The sequence below is a fragment of the Pongo abelii genome, chromosome 1, assembly GCF_028885655.2.
Source record: "Pongo abelii isolate AG06213 chromosome 1, NHGRI_mPonAbe1-v2.0_pri, whole genome shotgun sequence".
Classification (NCBI taxonomy): Eukaryota; Metazoa; Chordata; class Mammalia; order Primates; family Hominidae; genus Pongo; species Pongo abelii.
Genome location: NC_071985.2, coordinates 193,019,075 through 193,040,576, shown reverse-complemented (window position 1 = coordinate 193,040,576; position 21,502 = coordinate 193,019,075). Strand labels below are relative to the sequence as shown.

Sequence of the window (21,502 nt, the reverse complement as noted above, 5' to 3'; positions counted from 1 at the left end):
TTGGGGTCCCAGTTAGTGTAAGGAGGGTCTTCTTCTTCTTCTTTTTTTTTTTTTCTGAGGTGGAGTTTCACTCTTGTTGCCCAGGCTGGCGGGATCTCGGCTCACCGAACCCTCCACCTCCTGGGTTCAAGCAATTCTCCTGCCTCAGTCTCCCAAGTAGCTTGGATTACAGGCATGTGCCACCATGCCCGGCTAATTTTTGTATTTTTGGTAGAGACAGGGTTTCTCCATGTTGGTCAGGCTGGTCTCAAACTCCCAACCTCAGGTGAGCCACCTGCCTTGGCCACCCAAAGCGCTGGGATTACAGGCGTAAGCCACCACGCCCAGCAGTAAGGAAGGTCTTCTATCTTACTCCCCACTCATTGTGTTTTATTTTTTTCCTCTTTGAAGTTCAAAAGGACGATTATCATTTTCCTTCTAGGTAAATAATGCCGTCAGGACAAAAGCAGCTTCCAAGTTGTATTACCTACCTGGATTCTGGCTTTTTTTTTTTTTTCTTCTTCTGAGACAGGGTCTTGCTCTTTCACCCAGGCTGGAGTGCAGTGGCATGATCATAGCTCACTGCAACCTCCAGCTCCTGGGCCCAAGGGATCTTCCCACGTCAGCCTCCCAAGTAGTTAGGCCTACAGGTGTGAGCCACTGTGATGGACCTCCTACTATCTTGTCGTATCTTAGATACGATACGACATGGGCTCAAGAGACCCATTCACAAGACCCTAACCAATATGACTGTGTTCAGAAATGGGGCCTTTACAGAGGTGATTAAGTTAAAATGAAGCATTAGGGTGTGCTCTAAGCCAATCTGACTGGTATCCTTATAAAAAGAGGAAATTTGGACACAGAGAGCACACACACACATGAAATTGATGCAAGATAGGCAAGCCAAAATCCGAGCTTAGCCTAGGAGAATTCTTACCTTTTCCCCGGAAAGAATTCAAGGGTGAGTTGGTGGTGTTAGTAATCTTTTACTGAACTGCACAGTTCCTTCTGGAGCAGGGATAACTCATAGGGAGTGCACTCATAGTTGGCAATGTGTGGGCTTTGGGCAACTGTATTTATATTCATGTATAACCACTTTCAATTACATGCAAATTAAGGAGTAGGTTATTTAGAACTCTCTAGGAAAAGGTTAATAGTTTCCAGGTCATTGCCATAGAAACGGATGGCAACTTCCAGGTCACTGCCATGGCACTTGTAAACTGTCTTGGCACTGGTGGGAATATCTTATGATAATGAACAATGAGGGTGGCTAGGGATCTCTTTCCTCACCATCTGCTGGTTCTTGCAGGTTTTTACACTTCATCCCTTAGCTACCAGGGAAATAAGTCCTGCGGCTCTCCTACCTCAAAACCATGTGAAGACAAAGAAGGTGACCATCTGCAAGCCAAGGGGATAGACCTTAGGACAAACCAAACCTGCCCACACTTTATCTTGGATTTCTAGCCTCCAGAACTGTGAGAAATTTCTGTTGTTTAAGCTAATCTGTGATTTCTTTAATGGCAGCCCTAGCAAACTAATAACACGCTTTTAAGAACATTAAAAATATATATTCCTGCTGGGCGCAGTGGTTCACACCTATGATCCCAGCACTTTGGGAGGCCGAGGTGGTTGGGTCACTTGAGGCCAGGAGTTTGATTGAGACCAGCCTAATCAACATGGTGAAACCCCGTCTCCACTAAAAAAAACAAAAATTAGCCAGGCTTAGTGGCAGGCACCTGTAATCCCAGCTACTCAGGAGGCTGAGGCAGGGAGAATTACTTGAAGCAGGGAGGTGGAGGTTGCAGTGAGCAGAGATTGCACCACTACACTCCAGCCTGGGCGACAGAGTGAGACTCTGTCTCAAGAATAATTATATATATATGCCGGGTGCGGTGGCTCACGCCTGTGATCCCAGCAATTTGGGAGGCTGAGGCGGGTGAATCATTTGAGGTCCGCAGTTCGAGACCAGCCTGACCAACATGGAGAAACCCCATCTCTACTAAAAATACAAAATTAGCTGGGCATGGTGGTGCATGCCTGTAATCCCAGCTACTCCGGAGGCTGAGGCAGGAGAATCGCTTGAACCCGGGAGGCAGAGGTTGCAGTGAGCCGACATCGCGCCACTGCACTCCAGCGTGGGCAACAAGAGCCAAACTCCGTCTCAAAAAAAAAAATTTATATATATATATATATATATATATGTATATACACACACACACATACAAATATATGTATTCCAGAATTTTATTTTTAAATTTAATTGTTTTCTACGGTGGGTTGATTCAAATACCCTAGCCCATCATCTCCCCATCCTGCTTTCCTTTTCTTCATGGTCCTCACCATCGCCTGGGGTATTATCTATTTATTTTTCTATTTGTTATTGTCAATTAATTTCAATGTAATTAAGTTCCAAGAAAGCAGGAACTGCGTTTTGTTAACTGCTGTATACTCAGGGCCTATAAGAATGTGGGGGTAGATCTTACACAATCAGGATAGATGAATGAATGAATGAATGAATGAATGAGTGAATGAATGAATGACAGAGAAGGCGCTTCACCGGAAAGGCTGAAGGAGGTCTCCCAAGGACCGCTGTGAGGAAACGTGGGGCGGTGTGGCTGGGTGGCCGCTACCCACGTTTCCGGGCGGCCCACGGAGGCGCGCTCGGGCAGCTTCCAGCTTCCGGGTTCGAGGGCGCGCGCTGCTTCCCGGGAGAGGGAGGGCTCCGTGGCCGCCCCCTGTGGGCGGAGCCGGCGGAGGCGGCTCATAACCCGCCGGAAGACGCGCGGGTTGTGGCTGCTGCAGCGGGACTGGGCGGGGTGGGCCCCGGAGCCGCCAGGGCTGGAGCGAGAGCGGCCGGCGGTGCAAGCGGCCGAGAGGGCGCGGCCGGAGGGCAGAGGCCAGGCGACACACCCGGCTGCGGCCTAAGAGGCCAGGCTGGGTGGGCTTGGCTGCAGCCGCCGGCCCCGTGTTAAAGCCGCAGCCAGGGGGGTGTATCCTCGCCCGGGTCTGCAAGACGCCGGCTCAGGGCATCCCTCCCATTCCGGCCCTCAAAGCCTCGCTCCTGGGGGCGCGGCTGGGAAAGCCCATCCTCCTGGCGGGCCCCTGATGGGAATTTGGAGCAGACTCTCGTCCACTTCGGAGGCCGAGGGTCCTCCGGGCTTCCGAAGGAAGCCGACCTCAACGCTGGACGCTTCTTGGAGAATGATTGCGTTGAGTGGAGATGTGATCTGTCTATAAAAGGCTGAGACCAGTCCTTTTATATCTGTTACCACTTAGTCCGTCTCTAAAGAGACACTCTTTACCGCTGAAAACCTCAAGAGCGAGCACTCCCACGCCCCCGTCTCTGGTCCTACCTGGGTCCAAGGCCGATGTGGTGAGTAGGAGTCTGTGTGCAATCTTTAAGTCCGAGGGTGGCATGTCTGGGAGCACTGTGAGGGTGGGGCATCTTCGATATGAAGCTTCTCAGCCATTAACTGTTTCCCAAGTAAGATTCGAAAATTCCTGCACTTTGGTAACAAGACTTTTTATGTATTCAGGGGTGGGATATTTTTCACAAGCTCCAATTCCTAGAATACACGCAGCTCCTGTCTCTGCATATAGTGACACACACACACGCACACACGCCCATAAGTCACATACCCATCCTTCTCCAACAAACTTCAAAAAGTTGGGCCAGCTCCCTTCCCGCATAGCTCCGACTGTTCTTGGGGTGCCGTATACTTTGGACCTGGTCACGGTCAAAGCACCTGCTCAGCTTCTAGGGGTTGTTTGAGGTGATGGATTTGAGTGGTTTCCAAATTTGCCTATTACCATTCTGCAATAGTCCTCATTATACTAAATTTACACCATTTGAAGACATACCCTCTTCCCCAATTTTAACATTTCTGAAACCAAGATGCATCTTCCCAGTGTGGTTCAAAGGAACTTGCCAGCTGCTGGGCATCTGCGTGGGTGGTGACGTGGCTGTCACTGCTTGCTCATGCCAAAATGCAGCTATGTCATTATTCTGTCAGTTGAGATATTTTGAACTTTAAATTCAGATTTGTTTCTAACTTTAAAAACTAATACTATGATTCAGCAATATGATAACAGGTTTATAACAATGTTTATTAAGGGTTTACTGTATGCCTAGCATTGTCTCAACCAACATTACAACTCTATAGAATACAATTATTATCTCCATTTTATAGATTAAGAAACTGAAGCTGAGAGTTGAAGTGTCTTAGAGCTTTTAAGTGCAAGTGTCAGGTTTCTAAGTTTCTAAGCCAGGTTTCTAAGCAGCCAGGCTGATTTCAAAGCCTGCCCTCTTAAACCCCGTCTGTACCCAGGCAGAAGATGCATGCAGCTTACAAGGAGGGAAGATGAGGCAGGGTCTGTGCATGTTTGTACATCTTTGTATGTTTGTGTATGTATGTATGGAACTGGAAATAGAGCCACATCCAGGAACATGTATTATATTTATTCCTGCATGGATAACATATTTTTCTTTTGCGTATTTTGCAGTTTTAAATATATTTCTGCAGATTCTGGAGTTCTGGAGACAAGTACTTCTGGATCCCTCTTCCCTTCCCTTTTGCTCCTCTAAAGAGTATGGAGACATGAACTCAAACCTAACTAACTGGCTGCCTCCCAAAGAAAGTGCTTGATTTAAAGGGGAGTTTGTTTTCCAGAATTGTTAAAGTCACATCAGCCTCTAGGAACCCCCGGGTCCTGGTGCTGCAGGGACACACCAAAGTCCTGAGGGCAGGTGATTGGAATCTGAGCAACACCCCACAACTGTGAAGCGTCTCATCAAGAGCTTCTGGCAATTTCCTCACCAGAAGTGGACAAGTCCAGTAAGGCAGGCATCATGCCACAGCAGCTCCTGATCACCCTGCCTACTGAGGCCAGCACCTGGGTGAAGTTGCGACATCCAAAGAAGGCTGTGGAGGGGGCGCCCCTGTGGGAGGATGTGACTAAAATGTTTGAAGGAGAAGGTGAGAATGGACTGATGGAGGGGGAAGAAGGGGATCTCACTTGTGTGTGAAAAGATAGGTACACACTTCATTGAAGTGGAGAGAAGGAGGGAGAGAAAGTCTCTGGGGGTTCATTCTTGTGGTTTTTGGGAAAGGGACAGCTGCGAGGGAAAATCTTGGGCTCCAGCATGGACTCCTTGTGACCCGTGCTTTCAGCTGCTCTCATCTCCCATCTTCAAATACTACATGTGGCAGGAAGACAGAATACAAGGTGATCCTCGCCAGTGGTGCCTGAGTGTGGGAATCTGATTCACAGACACGGGTCTAAGATTTCTGCCGTCCTTAAGTCCTCTAAGGGTTTTCCTGCACAGGTTCCAGTCATTTTAGCCCCAACCCAATATTATCACAAGTATCAGTTTTTTCTTTTCATCTGCTGAGAGGCAGGAATGACATGCCAGATTACTCTCATGTTATCTTGAACTGTGAGAGAGATGCCCAGCAATCACCTTATTTAGTGGTCTGGTTAGGAGTAAATAGAAGGATGGAGGAAGTCATGTATCTCATGTGGTGTTTTAATTCATACTTTTAATGCTTTACACTCAACCAGTATTTATTGTTCTAGCTGTGTCAGGCAGGGACTTTGGCTAAAGATCTTAAAAGATGGAAAAATGAATAATTATCTCTAATTCTGATTACCAATAGATTGAGATAGGCATACACCTCAATCAAAATAATAGAAAGCAGCCTAAGAAAAGTTCTTTTGGAACACAAGAGACAGGAAACTTTGTTCTGGTTGTAATTTTTTTTTTTTTTTTGTGATGGAGTCTCGATGTGTTGCCCAGGCTGGAGTGCAGTGGCGTGATCTCAGCTCACTGCAACCTCTGCCTCCCAGGTTCAAGCGATTCTCCTGGCTCAGCCTCCCGAGCAGCTGGGACTACAGGTGCCCACCACCACGCCCGGCTAATTTTTGCATTGCTTTTTTCTTATTTGATAGCAGCTTTTTTTTTTTTATTGGTTACAAAACCTAAGCCCATATACAGAATTAGGAACACAGTTAGATGCCTCTTTTGAAAGAACGTTTTAGTCTTTTTAAACTGAGTTAAAAAAAAATCATGCAATTTTAAAACACTGTTTTGAAAACTTAAAAGTGCAGCAATGTACTTAGTTTCCTTTATCTACGAAATGGTGCAATTCCAGTTCAAAGCTAGTAAGGTCACAAGAAATTGAATCAAGGAGGCTAGGCGTGGTGGCTCACGCCTGTAATCCCAGCACTTTGGGAGGCCGAGGCGGGTGGATCATGAGGTCAAGAGATCGAGACCATGGTGAAACCCCGTCTCTACTAAAAATACAAAAAAAATTAGCTGGGCACGGTGGCAGGCACCTGTAGTCCCAGCTACTCGGGAGGCTGAGGCAGGAGAATGGCATGAACCTGGGAGGCAGAGCTTGCAGTGAGCGGAGATCGCGCCACTGCACTCCAGCCTGGGCAACAGAGCAAGACTCCGTCTTAGAAAAAAAAAAAAAAAAAAAATTGAATCAAGGAAATGCATACAAATGTCTGCACTACTTGATGCTAATGTTTATTTGAATGTTAGTTTGCACTTTAAAATGAGAGGAAATAGGAATCATCAGAGTAGAGGCCCAATTTTAATCATAATGTGTGCAAATTTTAAAAGGTAGTCAGTTAAGTAAGGGAAGTCCAGAAGAAACTAAACTGGAAGGAGTACAATTCACAATATCAAGAAGATTTGGACTTCAAGGGTTTCATCAAAGTTTGTGACCTTAATTAGCTTTTACGTTGTTATAGTTTTTGTATTTTTTGTAGAGATGGGGTTTCATCATATTGGCCAGGCTGGTCTCGAACTCCTGACCTCGTGATCCACCCACCTCGGCCTCCCAAAGTGCTGAGATTACAGGCATGAGCCACCGCACCCGGCCTGGTTGTATGTATTTAGGAAATTTTCACAGAGCAGGTAGCATTGATTTGGGCCTTGAAGAATGTCTTAGGTTTTTTGTGTAGATTTGGGGAAAGGATACAAAAGTGGGTGCCTTGAAGAAAATGGGGAATCTTTAGTCTGAGAATCTTTAGTCTGACTGACTAATAATGTGGTGGGTGGACGTGTCCCATGTATAAGGGATGGTGGTTTAGCAGTACCCATTGTTGAGAAAATATGCTTTGGGCAGATTGTAGAGTGCCTTGAAGTCCATGGTGGAGTGTTTGCATTTTTCTTTCTTGTCAGTGGGGAACCTTTAAGGATTTTTGAACAAAGGAGTGGCCTGTTAGAGCTGTGCTTTTGGACCAGTATTGAGCATTGGTAGAGTTTTTTGGAGGGGGTGTGGGATTTAAAGGATTCTCCATTTAAATACTTTGTTCTCTCATACATAGTTTTTGATCATTGGGAAACATTAATGCCCAAAGCAACTTGCAGCAGGTCCTCCTCATTAAGGAGGCTTCAGGCTGCTCTTGAGTCACTCTCAATGTCCCTCTTTGTGAACCTTTTTGGTGGAGGAGCCACATTGAGTGGGTCTGCAGGCAGTTTCTCTATTTGGGTGATTTGGGGAGATGCAAAACTCATGGCTCTTTTCCTTCCCCAGCTCTGCTGTCTCAGGATGCTGATCACATAAAGACCCAGAGAGAAAGTTTAGAGGATGAAGTGACCCCTGGACTCCCGACAGCAGAATCCCAGGTGAATAGGGATTCGTCTCATTTTCTTGACATTGCTTCTTGTGTTTTTAGGGTATATAACCTGTCTTTTTTGCAGAGGTGGGAGTGGTGGTGAGGTAGGGTATTAAGACTAACAAATTCAACCTAAGGAGCTCAATGCAAGTTGCACTTTTACAGAAAATTGGGCTCCAGTGGTGGCAATTTCCCTACTCATAGGGGTCTCCCTCCATGTCACTCTTGTTTCTTACCAACATCTGAATCTAGTATGATGCTACTTTCTATAAAGAAAGTGAAATGAGTGATATACTTCTAGCCCCTAAAAACCAACTGATACCACTTGAGATCTAAAAGAAATATCAATAAAATACTCAAAATCAAAATGTGTAAGAAGGTTCTGACTTTCTTAGCGATGTACATGTATTAAACCGTGAACTTTGAGAGGTGACCCGTGTAATATTGAAAACACAGGTCAAACCAGAACCAAAGGAGAAGTGAGTAGAGAAGAAATAGGCCACACAGTGCACACATCAGACAGGCTGGGCAGAAAAGCTAGAGTAGCCACTGAGAGCAGCTACAACAGCTTGTCACAAATGGGATAGTCTGTACTGCATATTGGAAACAGAGATGAAATGGAAGGAAAATTGTAGAATATATGTGAAAGAAAGACTTAGATCTTATTGGAGGACAGAAGAGTTTTAAGTGAAACGAACTGGAGTCCTGAAATTAGATGGTACAACATTTGTCTGGTTGCTCAGTGATCTGGGGCAATTACTTTAGATTTTTTTTTTTTTTGAGACAGTTTCAAGTTTAAAGTAAAAAGATGAAAAAAGCTATACCGTACAAACAATAATTAAAAGAACATTGGAGGCATATATTATATCACGCAAAGTGGACTTCTGCGTATTTTGCCTAGGAGTATTACTAGGCAAAAAGGGACATTTCATAATAATAAGAGGGTCAACAATTCTAAGTGTTTATACATGTGATGACAGAACTTCAAAATAAAGCAAAATTAACAGAACTAAAGAGAGATATAAACAAAATCACAATAATTAGAAACTTTAACACTCCTCTCTCAGTAATTGATGTAACCAGTAGACAAAAACTCATCAAGGATATGGAAGATTAGAACAACACTATCAACCAATTTAACCTAATTAACACTTATGGAACACTACGTCTAACAACTGCAGAACATATATTCTTTTTAAAAATAGAGATCTCATTTTTAAATGAGATCTGGGGGTGGGGTGGAATCAACTGATGGATCAACTGGAGGTGGAGTGGAATACGGATTAAAAAGGGGCATGAGGGAATGTTCTGAGATGGTGGAAATGTTCTCTGTCTTGATTACATAATGTTACGTATGTCAAAATCAAACCATACACCTTTTTAAATTTTTTTTTAGAGACTGAGTCTCACTTTGTAGCTCAGGCTGCAGTGCAGTGGTACAATCATAACTCATTGCAACCTCAAACTCCTGGGCTCAAGCAATTCTCCTGCCTAAGCCTCCCAAGTAGCTAGGACTACAGGAACATGCCACCATACTCTGCCAATTTAAAAAATGACAAAAAAAAATAGGGTCTCACTGTGTTGTCCAACTGGTCTCAAACTCTTGAGCTCAAGCAATCCTGCCTCGGCCTCCCAAAGTGCTGGGATTACAGATGAGCCACTGTATCCAGCCCAAACTGTACACTTTCTTAGTGTATTTTCCTGTATGTAAATTGTACTTCAATTTAAAAAAATTTAATCCTTTAAACCCATCAGTTTATGATAAATGTAGGAAGTGAAAAATTCCAGATAAGTAGAATGTAGCGATAACTCTTTAGACTATTATCATTACTTCTTCCATATTACTATAAATAAAGCTGCAATATATTCCAATCCTAGATTGCAGATATTAGCATTTGAACTTCTTATTTGAGGAAACTGAGATTGTAAAAAGCTTAAGTGGCCGGGCATGGTGGCTCACGCCTGTGGTCCCAACACTTTGGGAGCCGGAGGCGGGCAGATCACCTGAGGTCAGGAGTCTGAGACCAGCCTGGCCAACATCGAGAAACCCCATCTCTACTAAAAATACAAAATTAGCCGGACGTGGTGGTGTATGCCTGTAATCCCAGCTACTCAGGAGGCTGAGGCAGGAGAATCACTTGAACCCGGGAGGCGGAGGTTGCATGAGCCAAGATTGCGCCATTGCACTCTAGCCTGGGCAACAAGAGCAAAACTCCGTCTCAAAAAAATTAATAATAAAATAAAAAATAAAGCAATCAGTATGGTTGGGTCTAAGTGTATACTTTTGTTTTTGTTTGCTATTTGTCCTATCTAGACTTTGTTTATTTGTTTCTCTTTTCCTGCCTTCTTTTTTGTTTGTTTGGTTTTAAAACAATCATATTATATGCGAAGCCATATAATATTAATTCAAAGTAACTGTGGAATGTTACAAATTGTATTTAACATTACACGTTACAAAAGTAACATTCCACAGTTACTTTGAATTAATGTTTTATGGCTTCACATATGATATGAAAGACAGTGTATTTTCATATACTCCTTCCCACTCTTAGTGTTTTGTCAGTATACATTTTGTTTTATGTAAAAACACCACAGCACATTGTTCTTAATTTTGCTTTTAATAGTAAACTGTCTTATAACAAATTATGAAAATGGAAAACAATATGTCTTTCGTATTTGCCCTCATATTTATCCATTTAGGCACTCTTCCTTTTTCCTTTCATTCCAGGTTTCTATCTTGCATCATTTCCATTCAGCTTAAAGAACTTCGTTTAGCATTTCTTATAATGTGGGTGTTCTGGTGACAAATTCTCACAACTTTTATTGATCTAAACATTTCTTTATATTATCTTTCTATTTGAGGATCTTATTGGATAAAGAATTCTAGGTTGACTGCTTTTTCTTTAAGTAGTTTAAAAATGTTCCGTTATCTTTTAGATTGTATTATCTGTGATGAGAAGGCAGCTGTTATTCTTTTTATGTGATATATCTGTTTTATGTCAACTTTTATCTGATGTGCATAGGTGTGATTTGTTGTTGTTGTTGTTGTTTGAGACAGAGTCTTGCTCTGTCACCCAGGCAGGAGTGCAGTTGCACAACCTCAACCTCCTGGGTTCAAGCAATCCTCTCACATCAGCCTCTCAAGTAGCTAGGATAACAGATGTTAACTACCACACCCGCCTTATTTTTTTTTTATTTTTTTATTTTTTATTTTTTGTATTTTTAGTAGAGATGGGGTTTCACCATGTTGGCCAGGCTGGTCTCAAACTCCCGACCTCAAGTGATCTGCCACCATGGCCTCCCAAAGTGCTGGAATTACAGGCATGAGCCACTGTGCCTTGCTGTGATTTTCTTTTGAGTTTATCCTTTTTGGGGTTTGCTGAGCTTCTTGGATCTGTGGGTTAATTTTTTTTTCCCGTTAGTTTGGAAAATCTTCAGCCATTATTTTTCAAATATTTTTTCTACCTATTCTCTCTTCTGAGATTGCTCTTTCTCCCTCCCTTCCTTCTTCTCTTCCTCCCTTCTTCCCTCCCTCCCTCCCTTCCTTCCTTCCTCCCTTCCATCACTACCTCTCAGGCTTAAGTGGTCCTCCTGCCTCAGCCTCCTGAGCTCCTGAGTAGCTGGGGCTACAGGTGCACGCCACCATGCCTGGCTAATTTTTGTATTTTTTTGTAGAGATAGGGTCTTCCAATGTTGCCTAGGCTGGTCTCAAACTCCTGAGCTCAAGCAATCCTCCTGCCTTGGCCTTCCAAAGTGCTGGGATTACAGGCATGAGCCACCCCACCTAGCCCTGAGATTCTAATTACATGTATAATAGACCACTTGATATTATCCCACAGATTTTTTTCTCTTGGTACTGTAGTTTGAATAATATTTATTGACCCATCTTAAGTTTCACTGATCTTATCTTCATCATGGTCTAATCTACTTTAAGCCCATCCAGTGAATTTTGTAGATGTATTTTTCACTTGTAGAATTTTCATTTACAGTTGGTTCTTTTATTTTTATTTTTATTTTTTTGAGATGGAATCTTGCTTTGTTGCTTGGCTGGAGTGCAGTGGCGAGATCTCGGCTCACTGCAACCTCCGCCTCCCGGGTTCAAGCGATTCTCCTGCCTCAGCCTTCCGAGTAGCTGGGACTACAGGCCTACACCACCACGCCCAGCTAATTTTTGTATTTTTAGTAGAGACGGGGTTTCACCATGTTAGCCAGGTTGGTCTCGATATCTTGACCTCATGATCCGCCTGCATCAGCCTCCCAAAGTGCTGGGATTACAGGCATGAGCCATTGCGCCCGGCCTACAGTTAGTTGATTCTTGAGCAGCGCAGGTTTGAACTGTGCAGATCCACTTCTATACAGACTTTTTTCAGTAAAAATATTGAAACATTTTTTGGAGATTTGTGACAATTTGAAAAAACTTGCAGATGGACCGTGTAGCCTAGGAGTATCAAAAAAATTAAGAAAAAGTTAGGTATGTTATGAATCATAAAATATATGTAGGTACTAGTCTATTTTATCATTTACTACCATAAGAGATATACGTTATCTATTATAAAAAGTTAAAAATTTTCAAAGCTTATGTGCACAGACTATTCATGGTGCCATTCGCAGTTGAGAGAAATGTAAACAAATGTAAAGATGCAGTATTAAATCACTACTGCATAAAATAAACTATAGTACACATATTGCATTAGTATGATAATTTTATAGCTATCTCCTGTGGCTATTGTAGTGTGCTCAGGTGTTTCGAGTATCTACTTAAAATTCAGTGTGATGCTAAGCATCTCTGTATTAGCACTTCATCTCTCCAGTAAATTGCATATCACAGTAAAAAGTGATCTCTCAGGCCAGGCACGGTGGCTCACGCCTGTAATCCCAGCACTTTGGGAGGCTGAGGTGGGCGAATCACCTGAGGCCAGGAGTTCGAGACCTGTCTGACCAACATGGTGAAACCCGGTCTCTACTAAAAATACAAAAATTAGCTGGACGTGGTGGCGTGCACCTGTAATACCAGCTACCTGGGAGGCCGAGGCAGGAGAATCGCTTGAACTCGGGAGGTGGCCGTGAGCTGAGCTCGCACCACTGCACTCCAGCCTGGACAACAGAGTGAGACTCTGTCTCAAAAAAAAAAAGTGATCTCTAAGCTGGGCACAGTGTCTCATGCCTGTAATCCAAACACTTTGAGGGGCCAAGGCAGGAGTGCATGTGTATATACACACATACATGTGTGTGTTTTGTATGTATACACACACACATATATACAGTTTATTCATTTGTTTTGGTTTGTTCGATTTGCAAACCCTTTCATCTCTCTGGTGGTTAAGGTGAGGGGCTCCTCCTAGAGCTGTGGCTGAGCTCTGGCTGTCATGCAGCTTTAATTTGATTGAGTATACTTCTCATTAGCCCATGCCACAATTGCTGAGGGCTTTTCTTTTTAGCATTTGAGCTTAGGAAGGGATTAGACTACAGTTCCAGACAGTTTTGTTCATTTTTGCATTAAACTCCAGCAGGGCCTCAGAATTCAAGCTCAGTAAGAATGCATAGGTCTTTGTGACAATAAGTGCGCGAGGTGGTGGGGGAACCTCTATCCCTATCCCACCCTGTTCCTCATCTCCACCTCTCTTGATTTCATCTCTTTCCACTCTCCAATCAACCAGGCTACCTCCAGCCATGCTGTTCACTTTCCTGTTCCTCAAGCCAAGGACGCTGTCACCTTAGGTCCTTTGCACCTGCCTAGGATGCTCTTCTCTCAGATTTCCATGTGGTTCTCTCCTTTACTGAATTGATGTCTCTGGTCAAATATCATCCTTTTAGAGAGCCTTCCCCAACCACTTTACATAAAAGATTATCCTACCCTCGCTGTGGTTCTCTCAGTGTCTCTTAACCTGCTTAGTTTTTTTCTAAGGCATGTATCACCATCTGTCTTTCTATATATTACATTATTTATAGTAATCTCCAGATTAGAGATCCAAACAGTCTACAGTTCCAGACAGTTTTGTTGATCAGATTTGGAGATCAGAGTATCTCCAAACAGATCCAGAGAAGGCTCCTGATAAAAGTAAGTTTAGAATCTCTCAGAATTTAGAATACTGTCAGAACTCCTTGGAACTTAACAGAAGTGGTCTCCAGCTAAAAAGGAATGTGTTTGATGTTTTAGGAATTGTTGACTTTCAAGGACATATCTATTGACTTCACCCAGGAAGAGTGGGGGCAGCTGGCTCCTGCTCACCAGAATCTATACCGAGAGGTGATGCTGGAGAACTACAGCAACTTGGTGTCAGTGGGTAAGACTTGGCTATCCATGCATCCAGAAACCCACCCATTACAGGAGAGTCATTATTTTAAGTTATTGATGTGTGGATTCCTTGAGGCTTGATTTGGGTTCTGTATTAAAGATGTCTTATTCCCTTTGAAAACCAAGTGAGGGCATATCTGATTTGACTTTCTTGGGGAACACCTTTACTACACACAGTTAGAATAGAAAGACCCACCCCTTTCCACTTGTGGAGACCCTGAATACCAGAAGACTCGAACAAAATTCTGGGGATGGTTCTTAGACATCAGCGTAAACATTCACACTTTTTTTTTTCTACTACGTAAGCAGGATATCAACTTTCCAAACCTAGTGTGATATCCCAGTTAGAGAAAGGAGAAGAGCCATGGATGGCAGAGAAAGAAGGCCCAGGAGATCCCAGTTCAGGTGAGACCAAGTGTGTTAGTCTGTTTTTGTGTTGCTGTAAAGGAATACCTGAGACTCCATAATTTATAAAGAAAAGAAGTTTAATTGGCTAATGGTTCTGCAGGCTGTACAGGAAGCATGGCGCTGGCATCTGCTCCTGGTGAGGGCCTCAAGAAATTTACAATCATGGTGAAAGGCATATCACATGGTGGGAGCTGGAGCATGAGAGTGAAGGAGGAGGTGCCAGGTGCCTTTTTTTTTTCCTTTTCTTTTTTTTCTTTTCCTTTTTTCTTTTTTGAGACAGAGTCTCGCACTGTCACCAGGCTTTAGTGCAGTGGCGCAATCTTGGCTCACTGCAACCTCCGCCTCTGGGGTTCAAGCGATTCTCCTGCCTTAGCCTCCCGAGTAGCTGGGACTACAGTTATGCACCACCACACTCAGCTAATTTTTGTATTTTTAGTAGAAATGGGGTTTCACTATGTTGGCCAGGATGGTCTCGATCTCGACCTTGTGATCTGCCCACCTTGGCCTTCCAATTCCAAGGTGCTGGGATTTCAGGCGTGAGCCACTGTGCCAGGCCGGTGCCAGGCTTTTTAAAAAACCAGATGTCACGTGAACTCAGAGTGAGAACTCACTCATTACCATGGGGAGGACACTCATTCATGAGTGATCCAACCCTATGATCCAACACTTCCCACCAGGCCCCACCTCCAACACTGGGGATCACATTTCAGCATGAAATTTGGAGGGGATAAATATTCAAACCAAATCACCAAGGCAGATGGAATTTTAATATGCAGGTCAGAGTGCTCAAAGCCTCGGCTGTGGGGAGGGCTCAGACCACTGGACAGACCCTCCACTAAACTAATATCACCCGTCCCTTCCTTAGCCCTTTCCTTCACTGAGCCCTTGCAAAAGTCCCTCTGGAGTTGGAGGAAAGAGCAGTCTTGTCCTCATTAAGGCTGAGCTTGATTTTCCCTTTTTCCAGTATCCTAAGGGCTGCCAATCTAAAGCTTTCTCTAAGCAGTCAGATGTATGTGGTATTTTCACAGAAAACCAATCTCTTTCCAAGACTCTCATTGCATTCTACAAATCTTTAATTTTCCTGCACTCCATTTTTACGTCTTGCCAGTGTTCATTTTACAATTCCAGCTTCAATTCTCATTCTCTTTTTAACTTATATATCTTAATTTTTTGTAACAGCTACTTATGAAAACTTCTGTAAGATAAATTACCAAAGGATTCCTTCTCACCAAATCTCGGGGTCCCTAGCAATCTCCTCAAACTTTGCTTTTTATTGTGAAATATTTTAGACATTCAGAAAGGCATAGAAAACATTATAACACATTTCTGTGTAGCTTCCACCTAGACTAAGAAATAAAACAGAGTTGAAGCTCCACTGTCCCCCTCACACCTTTTGAAATAACCACTCTGCGTTGAAAAATTATCATTTCCATGTCTTCTTGCTTTTATTACATGTATAATGTAGTAAAAGCAGTCTATATATCGGTGTATACATACTAAACAATATATAGCATTGTTTTGCATGTTCTCTTTCTTTAAATAAATGGTATATATACTTCTTCCTTTTGCTTTTCTCATTCAACACTGGTGATATTCCTCAGTATGTTATTCTAGTTCATTCATTTCCATTGAGTTAATAAACCACAATGTTCTTATTCATTTTCCTGTTGATAGACATTTACATTGTTTCCAAATTTGGGGGTTACAAAGATGCTACAGCAAACCTTTGTGTACATAACTTATTGTATACATAATGCAAGTGTTTCTCTAAGATAGTTGGTAAAAGCAAAATTGTTGGGTTGTAGAATAAATGCACTTTCATTTTGCTAGGTATTACCAATTTGCTCTTCAAAGCTGTTACACCAGTTTATTCTCCCATTAACAGGGTTTGAGAGGTTCCATAACTCAGCATCTTTGTCAACATTTGTTATTGTCAAACTTTAAGATTTTTGTAAATTCACTGGGTTATGGTATCTTGTTTCTTTCATTTTCCTGATTACCAGTGAAAGGAAGTATATTTCTCATGTTCATTGACCATCCATCCATCTCTTCTTCTGTCCTTACTCTAATGCCAGGCTCTTCTGTTAATTACCTGTTTATATCCCTTACCAATGTTTCTATAATCTTTTTTCTTATTGATTGGTAGAAAAATGTGTGTGTGTGTGTGTGTGTGTGTGTGTGTGTGTGTATTCATTCTAGATAATAATCCTTGATAGCTTTATGTTTTGCAAATGTTTACTCTAGGTCAGTGGCCCATCTTTGACTTTTCAAAATTAGTGTCTTTTGATAGATGTGAGTTTCTAAATTTAATGTTACTGAATTTATCAGGTTTTGCTTTATTGTTTGTGCTTTTTGTTTAAGAAACCCTTTTATGCCTTATTATTCTTTTTTGTAAACTTTTTTTAAAAATTGTTTTTAGAGCCTGGGTCTTGCTATGTTGCCCAAGCTGGCCTCGAACTCCTGGGCTCAAGTGATTCTTCTGCCTCAGCTTCTTTAGTAGGTGGTACTACAGGTGCATGCTGCTGTGCCCTGCTATCCTCCATTTATCATATATGTGGATCATACATACATGTTTCTACATATTCCTATATTTTCAAAGTTTTGCTTTTCACATTTAGGTTTAATTCATCTGGAATTTATTTTATATAAATAAATTTGTATGTATGAGGTGGAAATGTGATTAACTTTTTCCACATGGATAATCAGTCCAGGAATAGTTAATGCTGCTCTGTCACCTGTCAAGTTTCTTTATATGTTTGGGTCTGTTTCTGTTTTGCATATTCTTTTTCTATCGTGTTTCTCTCTTTATGTTGTTTTATTCTTTTGTTTTTCTGTCCTTACTCTAATGCCAGGATGTCTTAAAAACTGTATTTCATAATGAGACTTAATATGTGGTAGAGGTAGTTCACCTACCTTGTTCTTTAAAATTGTTCTGGTTATTCTTGGCTCCTTGTTGTTCTATTTGAATTATATAATCAGAGCATCAAATCACACCCACAAATACTCTGCTGGCATTTTGATTGGAATAGAATTGAATTTCTAGAATAGCTATTGAATCTTTCCAGGAATATGATATAGCACTCCATTTATTGATATTTCCTAATTTTTTTCAGTAACATTTCAGGATTTTCTCCTGTACATATTATACATTTTTTGTTAGATTGATTCTGAAAATCTTATATTTATTTTGTTGCTATTGTAGATGGTATTTTTTTTCCTTTTCTTTTCCCCGAGCCTCAGTCGTGAACAGGTATATTTTTAAAGATTATGTTGCTGGCCAGGTGCGGTGGCTCATGCCTATAATCCCAGCATTCTGGGATGCTGAGGTGGGCAGATCACCTGAGGTCAGGAGTTTGAGACCAGTCTGACCACCATGGTGAAACTCCGTCTCTACTAAAAATACAAAATTAGCCAGGTGTGGTGGCACATGCCTGTAATCCCAGCTACTCGGGAGGCTGAGGCAGAAGAATTGCTTGAACCCAGGAGGCGGAGGTTGCAGTGAGCCAAGATCATATCGTTGCACTCCAGCCTGGGCAACAAGAGTGAAACTCTGTCTCAAAAAAAAAAAAAAAAAATTATGTTGCTGGTAAGTAATAACAAAATTGATTTTGAATATTGACCTTTTATGCAGCCACCTTGTTTTACTCTATTATTAATTCCAATCATTGTTTGTATATTTTCCTGGGTTTTCTCTTCCTCAACTTATAATAATGAAAATAATAATAAAAGCTACCATGAATGTTCTTTCCCAGCCTCTGGATGAAATCTCAGAGAGTTCCATTGATGATCCCATTCCTTTACATAACAAGAACAGTCTTGACTTTAGTAAAATGCCTACTTAGTTCAGTGCAATAATAAAAACTCCCAACTTCATTCAAAACTAAACCCTCTCTTCTTCCCCACTAGCTTGACACTCCCTCATGCTCGGATACTGAATTAGGGAGGGATGCATAAATGGCCTCTTTTCTTTTCCCCCGTCATCTTCTTTTCCTCCTCCCCTATTCAAGACCAGAATCAGGGACCTGCAGAGCATAGATATTATTAGACATTATTATTGCCTGTCGTCATTTAGAATTTGTAAGAAATTAAACCTTTCAGGAATACATACAGACCTGTCAGTTGAAATATTAGTAATGGTGCAACAAATTTATCAAGTAAAAATCTTAAAGGTTTATTAAAGGGTATTTTCCTAGAATCTAGCAGTAGTAACAGCATAGCAATCTGGGTTTCTTACAAGTCTCCTTTGTATAAGTAATACTTCCATGAACATATTAATAACTATAGAAAGAGAAATATACACACACACACGTTTCAATAAAAGCATAATGTTCTTGTGTATGTTCTTAGTTCAAACCGTATTTTTTGAACTAATGTCTCCTGCTGCTGCCAGAGTGGGGAGGGAAACATCTTTTTATCTTTCTGAGATTGTTTTCCAAAAGTAGTTGTCAGTTAAAAATACTTATATTCTTAAGTCATAGCTCTGAAATTTTATTACTTAGTATTATTAGAGCAGGACTAAAAGATTCAAATATATATATATATGTATATATATATATACATATATATATATATAAAATGACACTTTTAACCTGTTCACTGTTTCTTAATTTCCTTTCCCACTACCTCTCCAAGCAGCATAATCATATTTAAATATAGTCAAAATCTCATGCACTTATCCATATTATTGTCTAAATCTCTGTTCCATAACCACTACAGTAATTGGTTTTTCAAAGCTTTTTTTCATTTCTTTCAGACTCGAAGAGTAAAATGGAAACCACTGAGTCAACTGCAAAGAGTGCCATTTCACAGGAGCGCTTATATCATGGCATTATGATGGAAAGGTTCATGAGGGATGATATACTTTATTCCACATTGAGAAAAGTCTCCACATATGATGATGTCTTAGAAAGGCACCAGGAAACTTGTGTGAGAGATGTGAGACAAGCCATCTTGACCCATAAGAAGAGAGTCCAAGAAACTAACAAATTTGGGGAAAATATCATTGTGCATTCAAATGTTATTATTGAACAGAGGCACCATAAATATGATACACCTACAAAGCGGAACACATACAAATTAGATTTGATTAATCATCCAACAAGTTACATAAGAACAAAAACCTATGAATGTAATATATGTGAAAAAATCTTCAAACAACCTATTCACCTTACTGAACATATGAGAATTCATACTGGTGAGAAACCTTTCAGATGTAAGGAATGTGGAAGGGCCTTTAGTCAAAGTGCTTCCCTCAGTACACACCAGAGAATCCATACTGGTGAGAAACCCTTTGAATGTGAGGAATGTGGGAAAGCCTTCAGACATCGCTCATCACTTAATCAGCATCATAGAACTCACACTGGAGAGAAACCCTATGTATGTGATAAATGTCAGAAAGCTTTCAGCCAGAACATTAGCTTGGTTCAACATTTGAGGACTCATTCTGGGGAGAAACCCTTTACTTGCAATGAATGTGGGAAAACCTTTAGACAGATTAGACACCTTAGTGAACATATAAGAATTCATACCGGGGAGAAGCCCTATGCATGCACTGCATGTTGTAAAACCTTTAGTCATAGAGCGTATCTAACACATCACCAGAGAATCCATACTGGGGAGAGACCCTACAAATGTAAAGAATGTGGAAAAGCCTTTAGGCAGAGGATACACCTTAGTAACCATAAAACTGTTCATACAGGAGTGAAAGCATATGAATGCAACCGCTGTGGAAAAGCCTATAGGCATGATTCATCCTTCAAAAAACATCAGAGACATCACACTGGAGAAAAACCTTATGAATGTAACGAATGTGGAAAAGCCTTCAGCTATAACTCATCACTTAGTCGACACCATGAAATACACAGGAGGAACGCCTTCCGAAATAATGTGTAAAAACAGATATTTGACATGAGAACAAAAGCCAAGTGTAAATTGGTGATTTAGAATGCTTTAAAATTTCAGGACTTAAATATGAGGAATTGGTGTAATGATGCCAACTTTTAATTTTTCCCATTGTAAATAAACATTACATTGACAGGTACTGACTACTAACACCTCTATAAAAAGTACTTAAGATTAAAATCTGGTCCTTAAATGAATTCAGCATTATGAAAAATTCACAACATAGTTTTTTTCTGATTTCATGGTGGATTGATAAATTATTTTTCATGGGTGTTCATGATTTGCAGACTAGCATTTGGGAACTATAACTTAAAATATCATCAACCCTATTTTTTTAAATTAAAATTTTATTTTTTTGGCCAGGCATAGTGGCTTGTGCCTGTAATCCCAGCACTTTGGGAGGTCAAGGAAGGAGGATCACTTGCCAGAAGTCAAGACCAGCCTGGAAAACATAGCAAGACCCATCTCTGCAAAAAAGTTTTTAAAAAATTAGCCAGGCATGGTAGCATGTGCCTGTAGTCCTAGCTGCACAGGAGGCTGAAGCAGAAGGATCACTTGAGCCCAGGAGTTCAAGGTTGCAATGAGCTGTGATCACCACTCCATTTCAGGTGGGCAACAGAGTGAGACCCTGTCTCTACAAAAAAAGAATAAAATAATGTATTTTTTAATGGGGAAAGCTTTCACATGGTATAAAGTCCAGAAAGTGGAAACAACTGTATACGGTGAAAAGCCTCCTTCCTGTATTTTCCACCATTGATTTCTGCATAGAGGCAACCATTTTTAATAATTTTTTGTGTATCCATTCAGCTTTTTAAATTTATATCCAAGAGAATACAAATATACAGTTTTCCTTTGTCTTTTTGTTGTTTGTTTGTTTGTTTTGAGATGGAGTCTCACTCTATTGCCCAGGCTGGAGTGTGGTGGCAGGTTCTCAGCTCACTGCAGCCTCTGCCTCCAGAGTTCAAGTAATTCTTCTGCCTCAGCTTCCCAAGTAGCTGGGATTACAGGCGCCCACCACCACGCCTAGCTAATTTTTGTATTTTTAGTAGAGACGGGGTGTCACCATGCTGGCCAGACTGGTCTTGAACTCCCGATCTCAGGTGATCTGCCCACCTCCCAAAGTGCTAGAATTACAGGCTTGAGCTACCATGCTCAGCCTCCTTTGTCTTTTTAAGCAGAAATGGCCACCTCCTATACAAACACATCTGCATGTTACTTTTTGAGACAGAGTCTCACTCTGTCACCCAGGCTGGAGTGCAGTGGCACGATCTCAGCTCACTGCAACCTCTA

At 41.5% G+C, this 21,502-nt stretch overlaps 1 protein-coding gene across 6 annotated transcripts; it reads left to right on the top strand.

Annotated features, from left to right (window-relative positions):
* The first annotated feature begins 1,182 nt into the window (after nucleotides 1–1,182).
* On the top strand, nucleotides 1,183–20,430 carry ZFP69 (ZFP69 zinc finger protein). 6 transcript variants are annotated; one of them, XM_054537455.2, is made up of 7 exons: nucleotides 1,183–1,369; nucleotides 3,256–3,352; nucleotides 4,483–4,955; nucleotides 7,527–7,618; nucleotides 13,766–13,892; nucleotides 14,213–14,308; nucleotides 19,065–20,430. In XM_054537455.2, the coding sequence occupies exons 3-7, from the start codon at nucleotides 4,829–4,831 to the stop codon at nucleotides 20,201–20,203; spliced, it is 1,581 nt and encodes a 526-aa protein (XP_054393430.1). In that variant the 5' UTR covers nucleotides 1,183–1,369; nucleotides 3,256–3,352; nucleotides 4,483–4,828; the 3' UTR covers nucleotides 20,204–20,430. The 6 variants fall into 6 exon arrangements, with proteins under 6 accessions (XP_054393430.1, XP_054393426.1, XP_054393428.1 ...); XM_054537451.2 differs by having other exon boundaries at nucleotides 1,191–1,454; nucleotides 14,210–14,308; XM_054537453.2 differs by having other exon boundaries at nucleotides 1,204–1,454.
* Nucleotides 20,431–21,502: the final 1,072 nt, after the last annotated feature.